Here is a 14,030-nt window from a genome sequence, read left to right as displayed (position 1 = left end):
ACTTGGATTTGGGCCTTACACTTTGCATAAAATCTGAACCAAATCATTGTGATAGAGAAAAACGATTTTGCTGAGACAGCAGCCTAACCGAAACAAACTTTGCCACTTCCTAGTTAATTTTCCTATCTATCTCTCTCATAAATCGCCTCCTAAGCTTTGTCTCTGTGTGGATATATCACGCATCATGCAGCTGCCCTTACCATAAATATAATGGTTACAATTCATAATAATAATTCAAGAATAAATTTTATACTAGATGTGATTCTAAACAATTATAACAAAAACATTTTTTATATTTTGAATTCAATTCCGCTACGTTATCAACAGTATATTTTTGTCAACTTCTGTCAACTCTTATTTATGATTGTATTTAATAGAAGTGTTTTTGTGAATATGTCTAATAAAAAAATATCTTTTATGGCGATGTCTAATAAAAGTGTCTTTGGACGTGTCTCCTTATATATGTGTTTAAAATATAATAATTAATTATTATTGACAATAAATTAACAAGATAGTATATTGGTACCTATACTTTTTCTTTTGGATTTTTCATAATATCTGTTAAGGATTAATTTATTGAAAATTTAAGCTCTATATAAAAATTTGTCACTTATCAATAAATTATTCCATATGCAAAATGAGATTCAAACTTTCAATATTTATTTAAACAAACTAACAAATTAATCATTGAACCAATCAAAATTGGTTAAATAAAATTATATTTATTATTGATAGCAATTGGTGGTAGGGCATATGAACCATATCCAATGGGCCAATTTTGATAATTTGGCTTTCACTCTTTAATTTCGATTTTTGAGCAATCAATTTATACAATTATTTAATTAAACCCAATCCATAAAGAGTCACAATCAAGTGTAACATTACTTATACGTTAAGAAGCTGCTCTTAATGTCAAGACAAGCAAGCAAACACGCAGTGTAACCATGATCTTGTTCTAATCAAAGTTAGTGGAGTTACTCCAAAAATTCCAATACCATTTCCATTTTCAAGATATACGCGGCTTGATAGCCACACATTTGGAAAATTAAAGATTATTTATGGTTATCATCAAGTATTAACTTTTAAATTAAAGATTAAATTAAGTAACCCTACTATAAAGATATTTTTCATATTAATTAAATGTTCTAAAGGTACGGTTTTCAGTAAGACCACAAGCTATAAGGTCTCAACCATTCATCAGTTATAGAAGGTGGAGTATCCATAGTCTCATCAACTTGAATTTTCTGAATTGGATTGGTTCAAGTCGAATTCCTGCAACTTGTGCCCTTAGTGGACCATACGCTTGTTGAGCCTCAGTTTCTATTACGAAAAAAAAAAAAGACTAATGTACTAATTAAGTAGAGCATGTGTACTAAACTACCAAGGGATCTTTATTTTGTTTTATTTATTTTAAGTATGGGATTTCAAATTACAAAAGGACAGAGTATAAGCATAGCTCATCTATAGACATTAACCATTCGAAAATAAAATAACAAGCGAAATTGGACCAATTAAAAGATGTGCTGGTACCTTAGTAAATGAGCTAATCAATTGTAGGGTTCTCAACCAACTTGATTCATTTAGGTTTAGTCCATCTAGCTCTATGGGCTAAACAGGTTTGTCTGTTTATTTTTTCATTGTTTGCGGGGCAAAAATTTTAGACATAGACCATTTATGATTAGTTCCACGAGTTAAAGAGACTTATTCCATTTACTCTTTAATTTTTTTACAAAAACAAAAAAGTAAAAGAATATAATTTAACACTTTAAAAAATTATTTTGAAAAAAAAAATGTTACTTTTTGACCAAAGAATCGTTAACTTGCAAATTTTTAGTGAGTCAGGTTGGTTTTTTGGGTCGAATTTGTAAAAATAATGAAAACAGAAGTTTTCATTTTTTTTAAAAGAATTAAAATTTTCAACAGACCATCGGTTTAATTTGCAGACTAATCCATTTATCCGTCAACTTTTTTAGATTAATCAAACTCATACCATTTATTCAAAAATATAAACAAACAAGTTTTTAGAGACAAAAGCCTGCCATTTTTGACGGTCCTAACAAGTTGTGCAGTCTATTTCCCCTTTTTTTTATTGTCTCTTGTCTCTGGCCTTAGGGCCTCCAAAGTGCCAAAAAGAAGCCCCTAAACCAAGCATACAACAGAGTTTTCTTGATGGATTTATAAACTGTTTGGGCTTAAATATTTGGGCTGAGAATTGAAGGAACATTAATCGAGTAAGATTATTATACCAAACCAACTTGGGTTGGTCGAGTGGTCAACTCACTCGTCCGCTTAAACAAATGTTGGGAGTTCGAACCCCGCCTTGTGTATGCAGCAACTCATTGGACAGCGGCAAACTCTTAAATGGAGATCAGATCCGCAACGGATTAGTCCTTAGTCCTTAATTTGTCGAGTTGTGGGATACCGTTTGGATAAATAAAAAAAAATATCATACCAGAAACATTAATTTTATAAACATCTATTTCTGGCATAAAGTGATTTATTAAGTTTTCTATAAAGTCATTAGTTAAGATGTTAAATATAAAAGTTTTTATTTAAAAAAAAATGAAAGTTTCGAATTTCCATTATTATATACAAAATTTAGAAGAACTAGAAAAACCTTATATTGAAGATGATTTTAACTAGTATTCTTAAAAATACCTATTACTTAAAACTCATATATTTATGATGTGTACAACTTTAAGTTGTGTAATTTGCAGGTAGGTGCGAAATTATTGGATTAAGTTGTTCCTATATATATGGCTTTCCAATCACTTTCACAATCATCCTACTTTGTAATTATATAGCCAATAACTTTCGGCAAACATAACATTTCAATTATGCAGTCTTCAAACTGAAAGCACCTTTGACTAAGGAACAAATTAAATCTTTTCAATGTATGCTAATGCTAATTGCATTAATCGCTATCCAACATGATACATTATATTGAAGACAAAAGGACACTAATAATGTGGGACCTTATCAGGAATCGTATCCTTTAACTAACTTGGCATAGGATGAATACCCAAAATTGATGGACACAAGGGAAACCTTTCAATTTTCATGTTACTACCGCTATTTCACAAGGGAACCCATTCCTTGCTTTTAGTCACTTGCAAGTATCACATTCTCCTACTTAATTCACAAGGATATTCCTTTATATATTGAAGCTATTATATTATTATTATTATTGTTTGTGAATTAATAGGTGTTAATGTGGTTTTGGGTTTAAGTTTACATAAAAATTAAAAAAAATTTATGGATACATAAAAAAGAGTATTTTAAAAAAAAATCTATAAAAAAAATTTTCTTTATATATAGTGGCTATTCACACAAAGGAAGTAATTAATTTTTTCATATGCTACATCATAAAGTAATTTAATCAATATTTAAAATTAGTTAAGATTTTTAGCCGTCATTTTTATATAAAATATATTCTAATCATCTTCATCACCTATCCCACAATCTGTACTTATGAATTTTGTGAACAAATAAATAAATAGCTGAATAATAGTTATATAAAAGTGTAGATATGGAGAAAGTTTGCAAACAAGCACTGTAGACCATGTTTACTTTATGCTGTGAAAGGTAAGTTGTTAATTTCTATCGTTTAATCACTTAGTTCCTAATAATAATAATTTGTGCGTGTTTTACCTAAACCATGATTTAATTCAGCAACTTGTTTCATCATATATTAATGGATTTTGTTAAGTAAACAATGTTTTTGTGAATAATGTGAATAATAAACATTAAAATTAGCCTAATAAAGTAAAAACACACTATACTCCTAAATTATCCATCTAAATCTTAATATTAGAATAACCATCCGCACACTTAGTGAATTGAACATCCGATATATCTATTATTCATATTGCTTAATATTTTTATTATCTACCTATACTTTTCCTATATTAAATCATCATATAAAACATAATTCACGGGTTATATTTTTGTTTTTAAAGATGCTATTTGTACACTAAAATCAACCATTAAAATTAATTACCAATGTATTTGTATATAAATATACGTGTGATTTAATCAATTTTTAATATATATATTTTTAAACATATATTTTTATACTAGTAACTGATTTTAGTGGATAGTACTATTTTTTTTTTTCCGTATTGCCGAATCTTTTGCAAATCAGACCATAAAATTGTGAAGCCAGAAAATACTTTGATGAGTATGTGTTAAATAAATCGGTTTAACTAGGAATCAAATTATTTTTTCAGTAGATACTCTGCCATCAAAAAATTCAGATGAAGAGAAAAAATGACAAAATTAAAAGATAAAATAACAAATCTAACTGAATATTGATTGAAAAATTACTTGTACACTACTTTAATTAGTTGGCCATTATTATTACCACAAGCAAATGCATAAGATAAAAAACAGTGGAAAGTGTCATTACGGTCCTCTTTTATTTATTTCAATCAGATGATGCCAACTAATTACATACTTTTCTCTCAAAAAGAGGTGTCTTGTTAGTTATTAATGTGAAAATTGTAAGTATTATAATTGGATAATTGCAACACGAACTTTACAGGGGAAAAATCTGCTAACAGCTATGATTTCGAATAATTTGCACTCAATGCACCTTGAAGGTCGCACTTAATAAAAATAATCATGTTTAACTTGAACAAGAGTCCATATATGTGCATGCAATGTTGTTAATAATGTTGACCAGATATTCACCTCAGTTAAAATGGTTCCATATGTGAAATTAAACACGTAAAAGTTAAAATTAAAAGGAAAAGGGTTATTTTTTTCCACGTACAAAACAATGGTATTCTACAACTCTTGGCTATATAACTAACTACCACTAATCCGATTAGCGATTTTCTTTCAAGATCTACCGTTATTCTATATGTGCACAGCAAATCACAACGTAAACACCGTTAAAAAAAATAAACCGAATAACTAACTCTTCCACGTGCCATCAATGCCCTCGCACGTGACCATTAGAATTCCGATAGAGAAACATTCCTCTTGAACTTGCCGGATGGCGAGGGCAACGGCGAGGGTGGCAAAGACGGCGGCAACCGCGACCTTTGAAAATAATCTCTAATGTTCACGCCGCCCTCTCCACCTAACAAACCCTCCATCGATTCACGGGATCCGGCGTCGTTCCTTCCCGGAATGAACGGCGGCCGCACCACCTCCGTCAACATGTCCCACCTTACACCTCGGAAGAACTTGTGCTCCTTGATCTCATCGGCTCCGCGAGTGTACCCCAATCTCGCCGTCGGTTCCTTCTCCAGAAGCTTCTCGATGAGATCCGTCAGCGACGACCGTTTTCCAACGAACTCCGGCGACTTCACTAACACATTCCGGAACGTATCCTTGCGGTTCTTCCCCTTAAACGGCGTCGTACCGTACATCATCTCATACGCCAGAATCCCCAGCGCCCACCAATCCACGGCGAAATCGTGTCCCTCGCCGCGCACCACCTCCGGCGCCACGTACTCCTCGGTACCGACGAACGAGTTGGACCTCTCGCCGTCGCCGATGAAACTCGTCCTGCGTCGACTCACGGGGCTGACTCTGGCGGATTTCACTTTCTTCAAGTTCTTACGAGCTGCATCCGGCGAGTGGAGCGGGAACCAGCGGGTGAAGTTCCGGCGGTGTCTCCTGCGATGAGGAGGTTCTGATGGAATCTTATTAGGATCCGTGGGAACCGATGGCGGAATGCTGTTACCTTTGTTGGTAATGTCAGTTGCAACTGTTGTAACCGTATGAGAGGTTGTTGCAACGGTTTTGGGTGTGAGTTTGCGTGAGAGGTCGAAGTCCGTGAGTGTCACGTGACCGTTGTGTTGGATGAGGACATTTTCCGGTTTGAGGTCACGGTACGCGATACCGAGGGAATGGAGGTGGTGGAGGGCGCACAGAATCTCCGCGAGGTAGAACCGGATGACGGAGGGGGAGAACACGCGGTCGTTTTGCCGGTAGCGGAGGCGGTTGAGGTCGCCACCGGGGCAGTATGGTAGGGCCCAGGCGAGGAAGTCCGGAGTGTCGAGGGAGCCCAGGAGGGAAGGGAGGAAGGGGTGGCTGGAGAGCTTGGAGAGGACTTCGATTTCCCAGCGGGCGCGGCGGTCGGCGTCAAGCTTGCCGTGGTGGGTGGTTTTATCGACGACCTTGAGGGCGAAGAAGGTGGTAGAGGTGGCGGTGATGTCGTGGACGAGGAAGACGGTGCCCATGGCACCTTTGCCAAGGATTTTGAGGGCTTTAAGGTTGTCTAGGTTAAGAGGGTGAGGGGTTGTTGTTGTTGTTGGTGGTGGTGGTGGTGAGGGTAAGGGTGGTAATGGGAAATCCATGTCGTTGGTGGACATGGATGGATTGGAGCTTGTGTGATGAATTGAATTGAAGGGGGATGAAGAAGAGTGAGTGTATGTGGAAACAAATATACAAGGTTGGTTGGGTTGGTCTGGATATGCTTTCTATAGCCCTTTTCTTTTCTGTGTTTTTCTTTTTCTTAGCTTTTCTTTTGACTCTCCTTCTTTTCATTTTATTTTCTCTGGTCAAAAAACTTCTCAAATAACAGCTTCCTATTCATCTCATTTCTTAGCTTGTGTGTCAAAATGTGACAGCAACAACACAAACAAAATTCCTATTTCAACCTATAATAATATTATTTACAATCCGACGAGGAGCAAGAAACAAAAAGAGGCATTTTCTTAAAAACAATGCACAAATATCTTAGGGGAAGGATTTTTCATACTAGTATTTGAACTTATTTATTCTTAAATAATCATTTACAAGTAGGTCTTATTATTGAAGATATCATGATAATTTATTAATTTATAGAATTAACTAATACATTAGTAATTATAATAAAATATCATTAGTAATTCTAATTTATTTTACATTATTCATTAATAAAAAAATATACATATCTATCATTTATTATTGTGAAGGATTTAATTAATATTTTGTTTATTCAAAAACATATTAATCCAAAATAAAAGATTTTAAGAATGTAATTATCACTTTACTCTAATTTATATTATATATTAACTTTAATTTGAATTAAATATTAACTTTTATATGAATGTGTTTAATAATAATAAATGTAGTAAATTTATTTGCATATATATATAGATAGAAGAAATGGAGGGAGCAAGAAATATTTAAAAGTATCTGTTGTGGATTTATCTTGGAAAATATAAAATATCAAGCATTTCAATGTATATATATATCAATACAAAAGTGAATGTAACTAATAGGATTTCTAGTCGATAGCTAATAATCTCATTTCCATTTTTCTCTTCTTTTCAAAATATAAAACAAAATATACTTAGGTTTGAGATGGTAAAACCTTAAAATTTCAAAAGTAATTTATTAAAATTGGTTTTTTAAATATATTTTTTAAAAGTTGTGATAATTATGTTTATTAATAAATTAAAATAAAAATTATTTTTAATAATAACTACAAGTTACAAAAATTATCTTTGACAATTCTTTTATCATTTAAAATGACTTTATTCATAGGAATACATAAATGTAACAAACAGTAAAAATAAATATAAATATGAATATTCATTAATATAAGGTTATATCAAGTTTCTTAACTTTGAAAAACACAAATTAATTCTACTGTATTTTCAAAAATTTTTATATTTTTTTCAACTTAAAAGTACAATCACATGATTTTTTTAAACTAAACACAGAATAAAATATTTATATATTTTAATTTATCGCTTTAAAAATTTTTATCAAATCGAGTCTTAGTGTTTTTTGAATTTTTCTTATATTGCTAGTTATTATATATCATATGTAATGTAACATTGATTTAACTTTTGTTATATGATTTATTTTATTATTTTTTTCTCTTTTACAGTCTTTATTTTTTTTGTATATATGCAATATTATATATGAGGCATTTTCTTAAAAACAATGCAAAAATATCTTAGGGAAGGATTTTTCATAGTGGTATTTGAATTCAATAAAAACTTATTCATTCTTCAATAATCATTTACAAGTAGGTCTTATTATTGAAGATACAATGATAATTTATAGAGTAAACTAATAGGTAGATCTTGAAGATTTTATTCTCAACTTAAATAGTTTCTAAAGAAAAATATATATCAATTTGGTTTTTTACCATAATAAATAATGGTAGACAATAGGTAATCTTTTTTATTAATTTATTACGTAAAATTTAACTATAGTATTTATATGTACCTTTAATTATTGTGACGTGTTTATTTATAAAAAATCGTGATAATTTTTGGAGTAAATAAAACCTCACCTAATTTGATAAGATTCATGATAAATAAAGAACAATTAACTCAAAAAATAATAAATATTTCATTATCTAAAATTTCATGGCTTCTATATTTATGTGACAGTAACAAAACACACATAATAATAAAATATATTAATAATTCTAATTTATTTTACATTATTCGTTAACAGAAAAATATAAATACTTACCTTTTTTATTCAAAAACTAATTAAATTAGTCCGAAATCGAAAATGTTAAGAATGTATTTATCATTTTACTCTAATTCATAATATATATTAACTTTTGTATGAATGTATTTAATAATAATGTAGTAAATTTATTTGCATATATATATATATTGAAGGAATGGAGGGAGCACACGTGCAGACAAAACGAAAAAGATGCATTGAGCCAAACAAAAAAAATGACAAAACATATTGCCATATTGGTTTGTACGGTTAGCACATGGGGTTCCCTTAATCTAAGTTAATTAAGGTAAACTACTTGAACATGCCCTTTAATACTACTCTTTAATCTCTATACCAGCATCACTACTACCACTTCATGGAAACTTGTCGTTTCCTTAATAATAAACAGATCAAATAATACACCATATTATTTCACTTAATTACACTTCATCACTCTATTTAGGATTGATAACTTTATTTATTTTATTTATTATTTATTAATTATTATAACAATTAATAAATACTAAATAAATAAATTCTGATTAATTATAACTAATTTTTTTACCAAATATTTCTGATTAAAATAATATATCAACTAATCATGTCAACAACTTGTTCTTTCAAAATTGATAATTATTGTTTCTTCCCATGTGTATTGCATTATCTTTTGTTAAACTATACACACAACTTGTATTGGTATTGGTAGCAATCTATTTCACTTAGTTTGATGAGTGATAATAATTAAATATACTATATTACATATATGCAGAGAGAGATTGTACTTTTATGTACACTAAAATCTACTTATTAATTGTATTGCAATCATTATTCGCGGGTTTTACTCCGGAAATTATACTAATTAGAAGGGTCATGGCAGCTTCCTCTTCCATATAATTATAGGATTGATATATTAATTTAATCCGTTTAAACGGGTGGGAATCATATGTTTTTGTCTCTATACTCTATAGTCGTCGTTTCAAATCTGGGAATAATAATTAATAATTGTTTTCATTAAAAAAAAAAAACTTGAATTGATGATTAATCTGACGAAATATATCTTGGGATGCTATAACTTGCTGCTAGGCGATGATGAGAATTCAGAAATAATCAAGCATTAATCATCAAATCGTTGTTTGTTTTTGTAGATAATTCTTAATAATTAACACAAAGTTAAACGGCGAATCGCCAACAAAAACGACAGAGCAAATGGAACTTCACGTGTTGGATGTTTGTTATATCCTACAAATTATGTACTTTATTTTAATTTTTGTGAAAATTCAGGTATAAATTATTTTTATATTAAATTAATAATTAAAAATTATTAAAGATCTAACAATTTTTAATTATTTATTTTATACAAAAATAACTGCATCCGAATATTTATATTTATTTTTATCGCTTTTTATTATTAAGTATCGTGTTCCATGTATTTATCAACTCATGTCTCATATATATACCTTGATGTTTAATTAATATATAGTAGCACCAATATATAAAAATTGAAGTAGCAAATTAATCTTAATGTTGGATTGCATGTTTGGGGATTCATTACATGGTTGGTGAAGTAGTGATGCTTTATATTTATTGCCAAGGTTTGGGCTTTAATTTATGCCAACATGACAGATAATAAGGTATAAATTTAATAAAAGCAAAAGATATATAGTTAATTAATCCTAGGGTTAATTAAACAGAACCAAGTTGTTATTCAGTAGACAAGTGGAGAACAGAATCATTATGCTTCCTTCAACACGAGTTGTTGATAATAAAGCGCTATCCATTTTCTACTTGGAATAATTGTGACTTTAATTAGGAGGAAACTATTATTAAGTTATAAGCTAAGAAACCACACACACGTACAGCACAAGTAATTTATTAATAATAAAAAAAAAAAGAGATTATCAAAACCATTTTCTAGAATGGGTAGGTGTTATTAGGTGATTTTGTTGGGCTGAATCCTTGATAGAAATTAGCTAGGTTTGTTGAAGAGAATGAAATTCTTAATTAGATATTCATTCAATAGGTAGTGATAATAATAAGTTTCATTTTGCTCTGTATTATATTCATGATTCAGTAATTAATATATATTTATTAGAATTATATAGAGTATATTTTAGACACTTATAAGTGGCTTTTATGAATTTTTTGGTAACTACCTATTGTATGATATCAATGAGATATTTTTGTGACATTCACTAAATCCTTGTAGCCCTGATGAACCTATCTTCAAATATATAACCTAATATTTTAATCCAATTGAGTTGGTCCTAATAATTAATTTATTAATCTACCTAAATAAATATTGATAATTCGAATCTTACCTTATATATATAATATAAAATTTACTATTACGACAGATTAATTTTCTACCTGTCAGAATAAGGGGCTATTACAATATAATAGCTAGATAAGTGATGATTCGTTGTTTAATTATTAACTCAAAATGATTTCATTATTAATAGATGAGAAGAATGTAATATTCACCTCCTATCTGGAACAATTTCTATTATATTTAGTTTCTCATTATAACATGTACCTGCTGTATGTATGAACAAAATTTATGGTTTTGTTGTTTTGTGTTAAAATTGTGGTTTATTTGCACCAGGATTTACAGTATTTAGTATTGTAATTTTAAACATTGATTTATCTACAATAAAAAACACTGCACCCGTGTAACAATCATGTCTTTATTTATTTATTTATTTATTTATTTATTTATTTATTTATTATTATTATTATTATTATTATTATTATTGCGAAAAGGGAAAAAAACCTCTACTGTTTGATGGTAACAAGTCAAGCATGCATGTCCTCTTCTACTGTGGACTGTGGTCCGATTCGTCCTTTTAGTGTCCTATTATCGATGGTCAATTGGTCATGGCTTGTATTGTGTCCACCATATTTTCCATCCTTTGCACCAAAGTTACTATTACTCATTAGTAAATTTATTTTGTATGAGTTTAAGACTGGCTATGCAAATTTTTTTTCCATAAAATTCTAATATACTACATAAATTATCTATCTAAAAAGGTTTAATTATTAAATAAAATAATAGATAAATAATTATATGTTTAGCAAGATATATTTGAACTCTGAGATGGGAGCGCACTAATATTGTTGGTGTGATGGTGTCATCAATAATAGCACATCGACAGGTCAAGTCCGTCAATTTTTTTTAATTATTAAATATTAAAATATATATAATTTTATAAATATTTTAATAAATTTATAATTTTTAAAAATAAAAATTATAATTTTTAAATTCATAAATACTAAAGTATTTATAATTCTAAATATCTAATAAATATAATCATTAACCAAGTTCTTTAAAACAAAATCATAAAATGTCGGGCCGATAGAATAAATTTGTTCCATCAAAATTTGTCAAAGTTCCGTGAATTAAGCGGTGCGAGTTAAGTGAATTTTTTTATTATATCAGTCTCAAATTTCTAATTCGGTCTGTCTTTTTGGTGAATTATGCAGAACAACCCTACAAATTTTAACCCGTTTGACTCATTATATTCTTCACTTATCTTGCTGGATAATTTTTTTAGTTTAATTTGATTAATTATTATGTATTTATAAAAATTTTAAATATTGATAAAATTTATTCATAAATAAATAAAATTGATTGTAAGCCTTTCAAAGATATTTTTATCATAAATATGCCTAAATATTAATTTTATTTTTTTACAAGCAAAAATATTTATTTATTTATTTATTTTCGTATACACCTAATTTCTTATATTTAAATCTATGATTTCACGAATCTCTTATGCCATGATTTAGGGCATTAATATATAATATAATATAACAGCTAGTGCGTATAAGATTACAATTTGTTAACTCCCCTGTATCATTATTTGATTTGGTTAATTTAGTCTAATTGATCTATTAAATCTGTCTGTACTTGTTAAAATATAAATATATAAATAACTTTTTTTTATAATTAAAAGGTTATTAAATTGTTTATACTTTATTATAAATATGTTTACATATTTTAAATGCTATAAAAATTTATATATTGCTGTACCCATTGAATTTGATGTATTGCGTATAAATAGTTTTTTTTTCTAAAAAATGTTTTTTCTAATTTTGTATACTTTTGCATATTATAAGATAAATAGTTAAATTTTAAAAAATATTATTATAAAATAAATTAAGTTTTTTTTTTAAACGACAGAATAGTCAATTTTTTGGCCTGTCTAAAATTTTTATAGGCTAATCTGAATACTAGCTCATTTGAGACAACAAATCATATGATGAAAAATTGCACTTAATTTACTCAAGTTAACAAAATGGAGAACATTCACTTTCTCGATGTAACTATTCACAAAGGGTGAATTAGTTCTATTAGTCCTAAATTTAGTGATTTCTTTTTCGAAAAACTCATATGCAATTAATTTGATGTGAAGTTAATAGTTGAAAATCGTTAAATAATAATTTAGTCAAATTTATTAAATTATTTAACGACTCTCAATTATCATTTTTATATAAAATTAACTGTACATGAATTTTTATATTCTTTAAATCTTTGGTAAAAATTTGAAAGGAAAAAAGAATTAAAAAAAAAGAAAAGTGTTTTCCAAAGCCTAACCTCCTCTTGAACCTTAAACGTCATATTTTTTTCCTGCTTATTTGTTCTTTAAATAAATGTTACTTTTTCAATGTACAGATGTAACGATGGCCCAAATTAAAGAAGAAAAAAAACTTGAAACTTAAACACATGCAGCCGAGGCTTGGTGTTAGTGGTAGGATCTGCTGTCTCGCAAGTAACTGCATCCGGGTTCAAGTTCTATGAGAAAAAAAATGAATCCTTAAATGAATTCATGTAGTATGTGCGAGTGTGTTGTGTGGGTATGTAATACATTGGTAATACCTAGGATTAGGGGCTGTCTAATCCATCTGACCAAAAAAAAAAAAAACTTAAACACATAACTATTCTGCATTTCTGCTTGATCTTTAAATTTTCGTTTTTCAATGAAAAGATGTAATTAAAGTAAAACAGGCACTTTTCATTCAATTCGTTTATTTTGTGAGAAAGCTAACCAAATTGTCATGTGATTAATCTAGAAGTGCACATGGCCTCGTCCGATCCAAAAATTCGATCTGGATTCGAATATTTTAGGACTAATTTGGTATAATTTACTGGATTTAGGGTTGAGTAAGGGTCTCAAAAATATATCCGATCATTATATACACTACAAAAAAATTGGTAATTACGGTGGTTTTTTAGAGTTATTATAGCGGTTTGAACCGTCATTATTATCTTGAACGGCTAAAAAAAACCATAATTTGGAACGTCATTTGGTTATTATGGCGGTTTTAAAAAAACCGCCACAATTACCTGGTTAAAACGGCAGTTCAAACTGCCGTTGTTTTCAGATAAAACGGTATTTTTTGTTGGTTAAAACGGCGGTTTCAAACCGCCACAATTACCTAGTTAAAACGGCGATATTTTAGTTGGGTTAAAATGGCGGTTCAAATCGCCGTTATTTCCAGATAAAACAATACTTTTTTTGTTAAAATGACATTTCATGTTATTTAAAACAGTAGTATTTATTGTTTAAAAATGGTAGTTTAAAATCGTCATTTTTTTTCGAGTTAAAATGGCGTTTTAATTG

At 29.2% G+C, this 14,030-nt stretch overlaps 1 protein-coding gene across 1 annotated transcript; it reads right to left on the bottom strand.

The window, feature by feature from the left end:
• Positions 1-4,741: 4,741 nt before the first annotated feature.
• Positions 4,742-6,585, bottom strand: LOC112788845 (serine/threonine-protein kinase UCNL). Its single transcript, XM_025830485.3, has one exon. The coding sequence runs from the start codon at positions 6,324-6,326 to the stop codon at positions 4,959-4,961; it is 1,368 nt and encodes a 455-aa protein (XP_025686270.1). The 5' UTR covers positions 6,327-6,585; the 3' UTR covers positions 4,742-4,958.
• Positions 6,586-14,030: the final 7,445 nt, after the last annotated feature.

The sequence above is a fragment of the Arachis hypogaea genome, chromosome 3 (assembly GCF_003086295.3).
Source record: "Arachis hypogaea cultivar Tifrunner chromosome 3, arahy.Tifrunner.gnm2.J5K5, whole genome shotgun sequence".
Taxonomy (NCBI): domain Eukaryota; kingdom Viridiplantae; phylum Streptophyta; class Magnoliopsida; order Fabales; family Fabaceae; genus Arachis; species Arachis hypogaea.
This window is presented reverse-complemented; position numbering and strand designations above follow the sequence as displayed.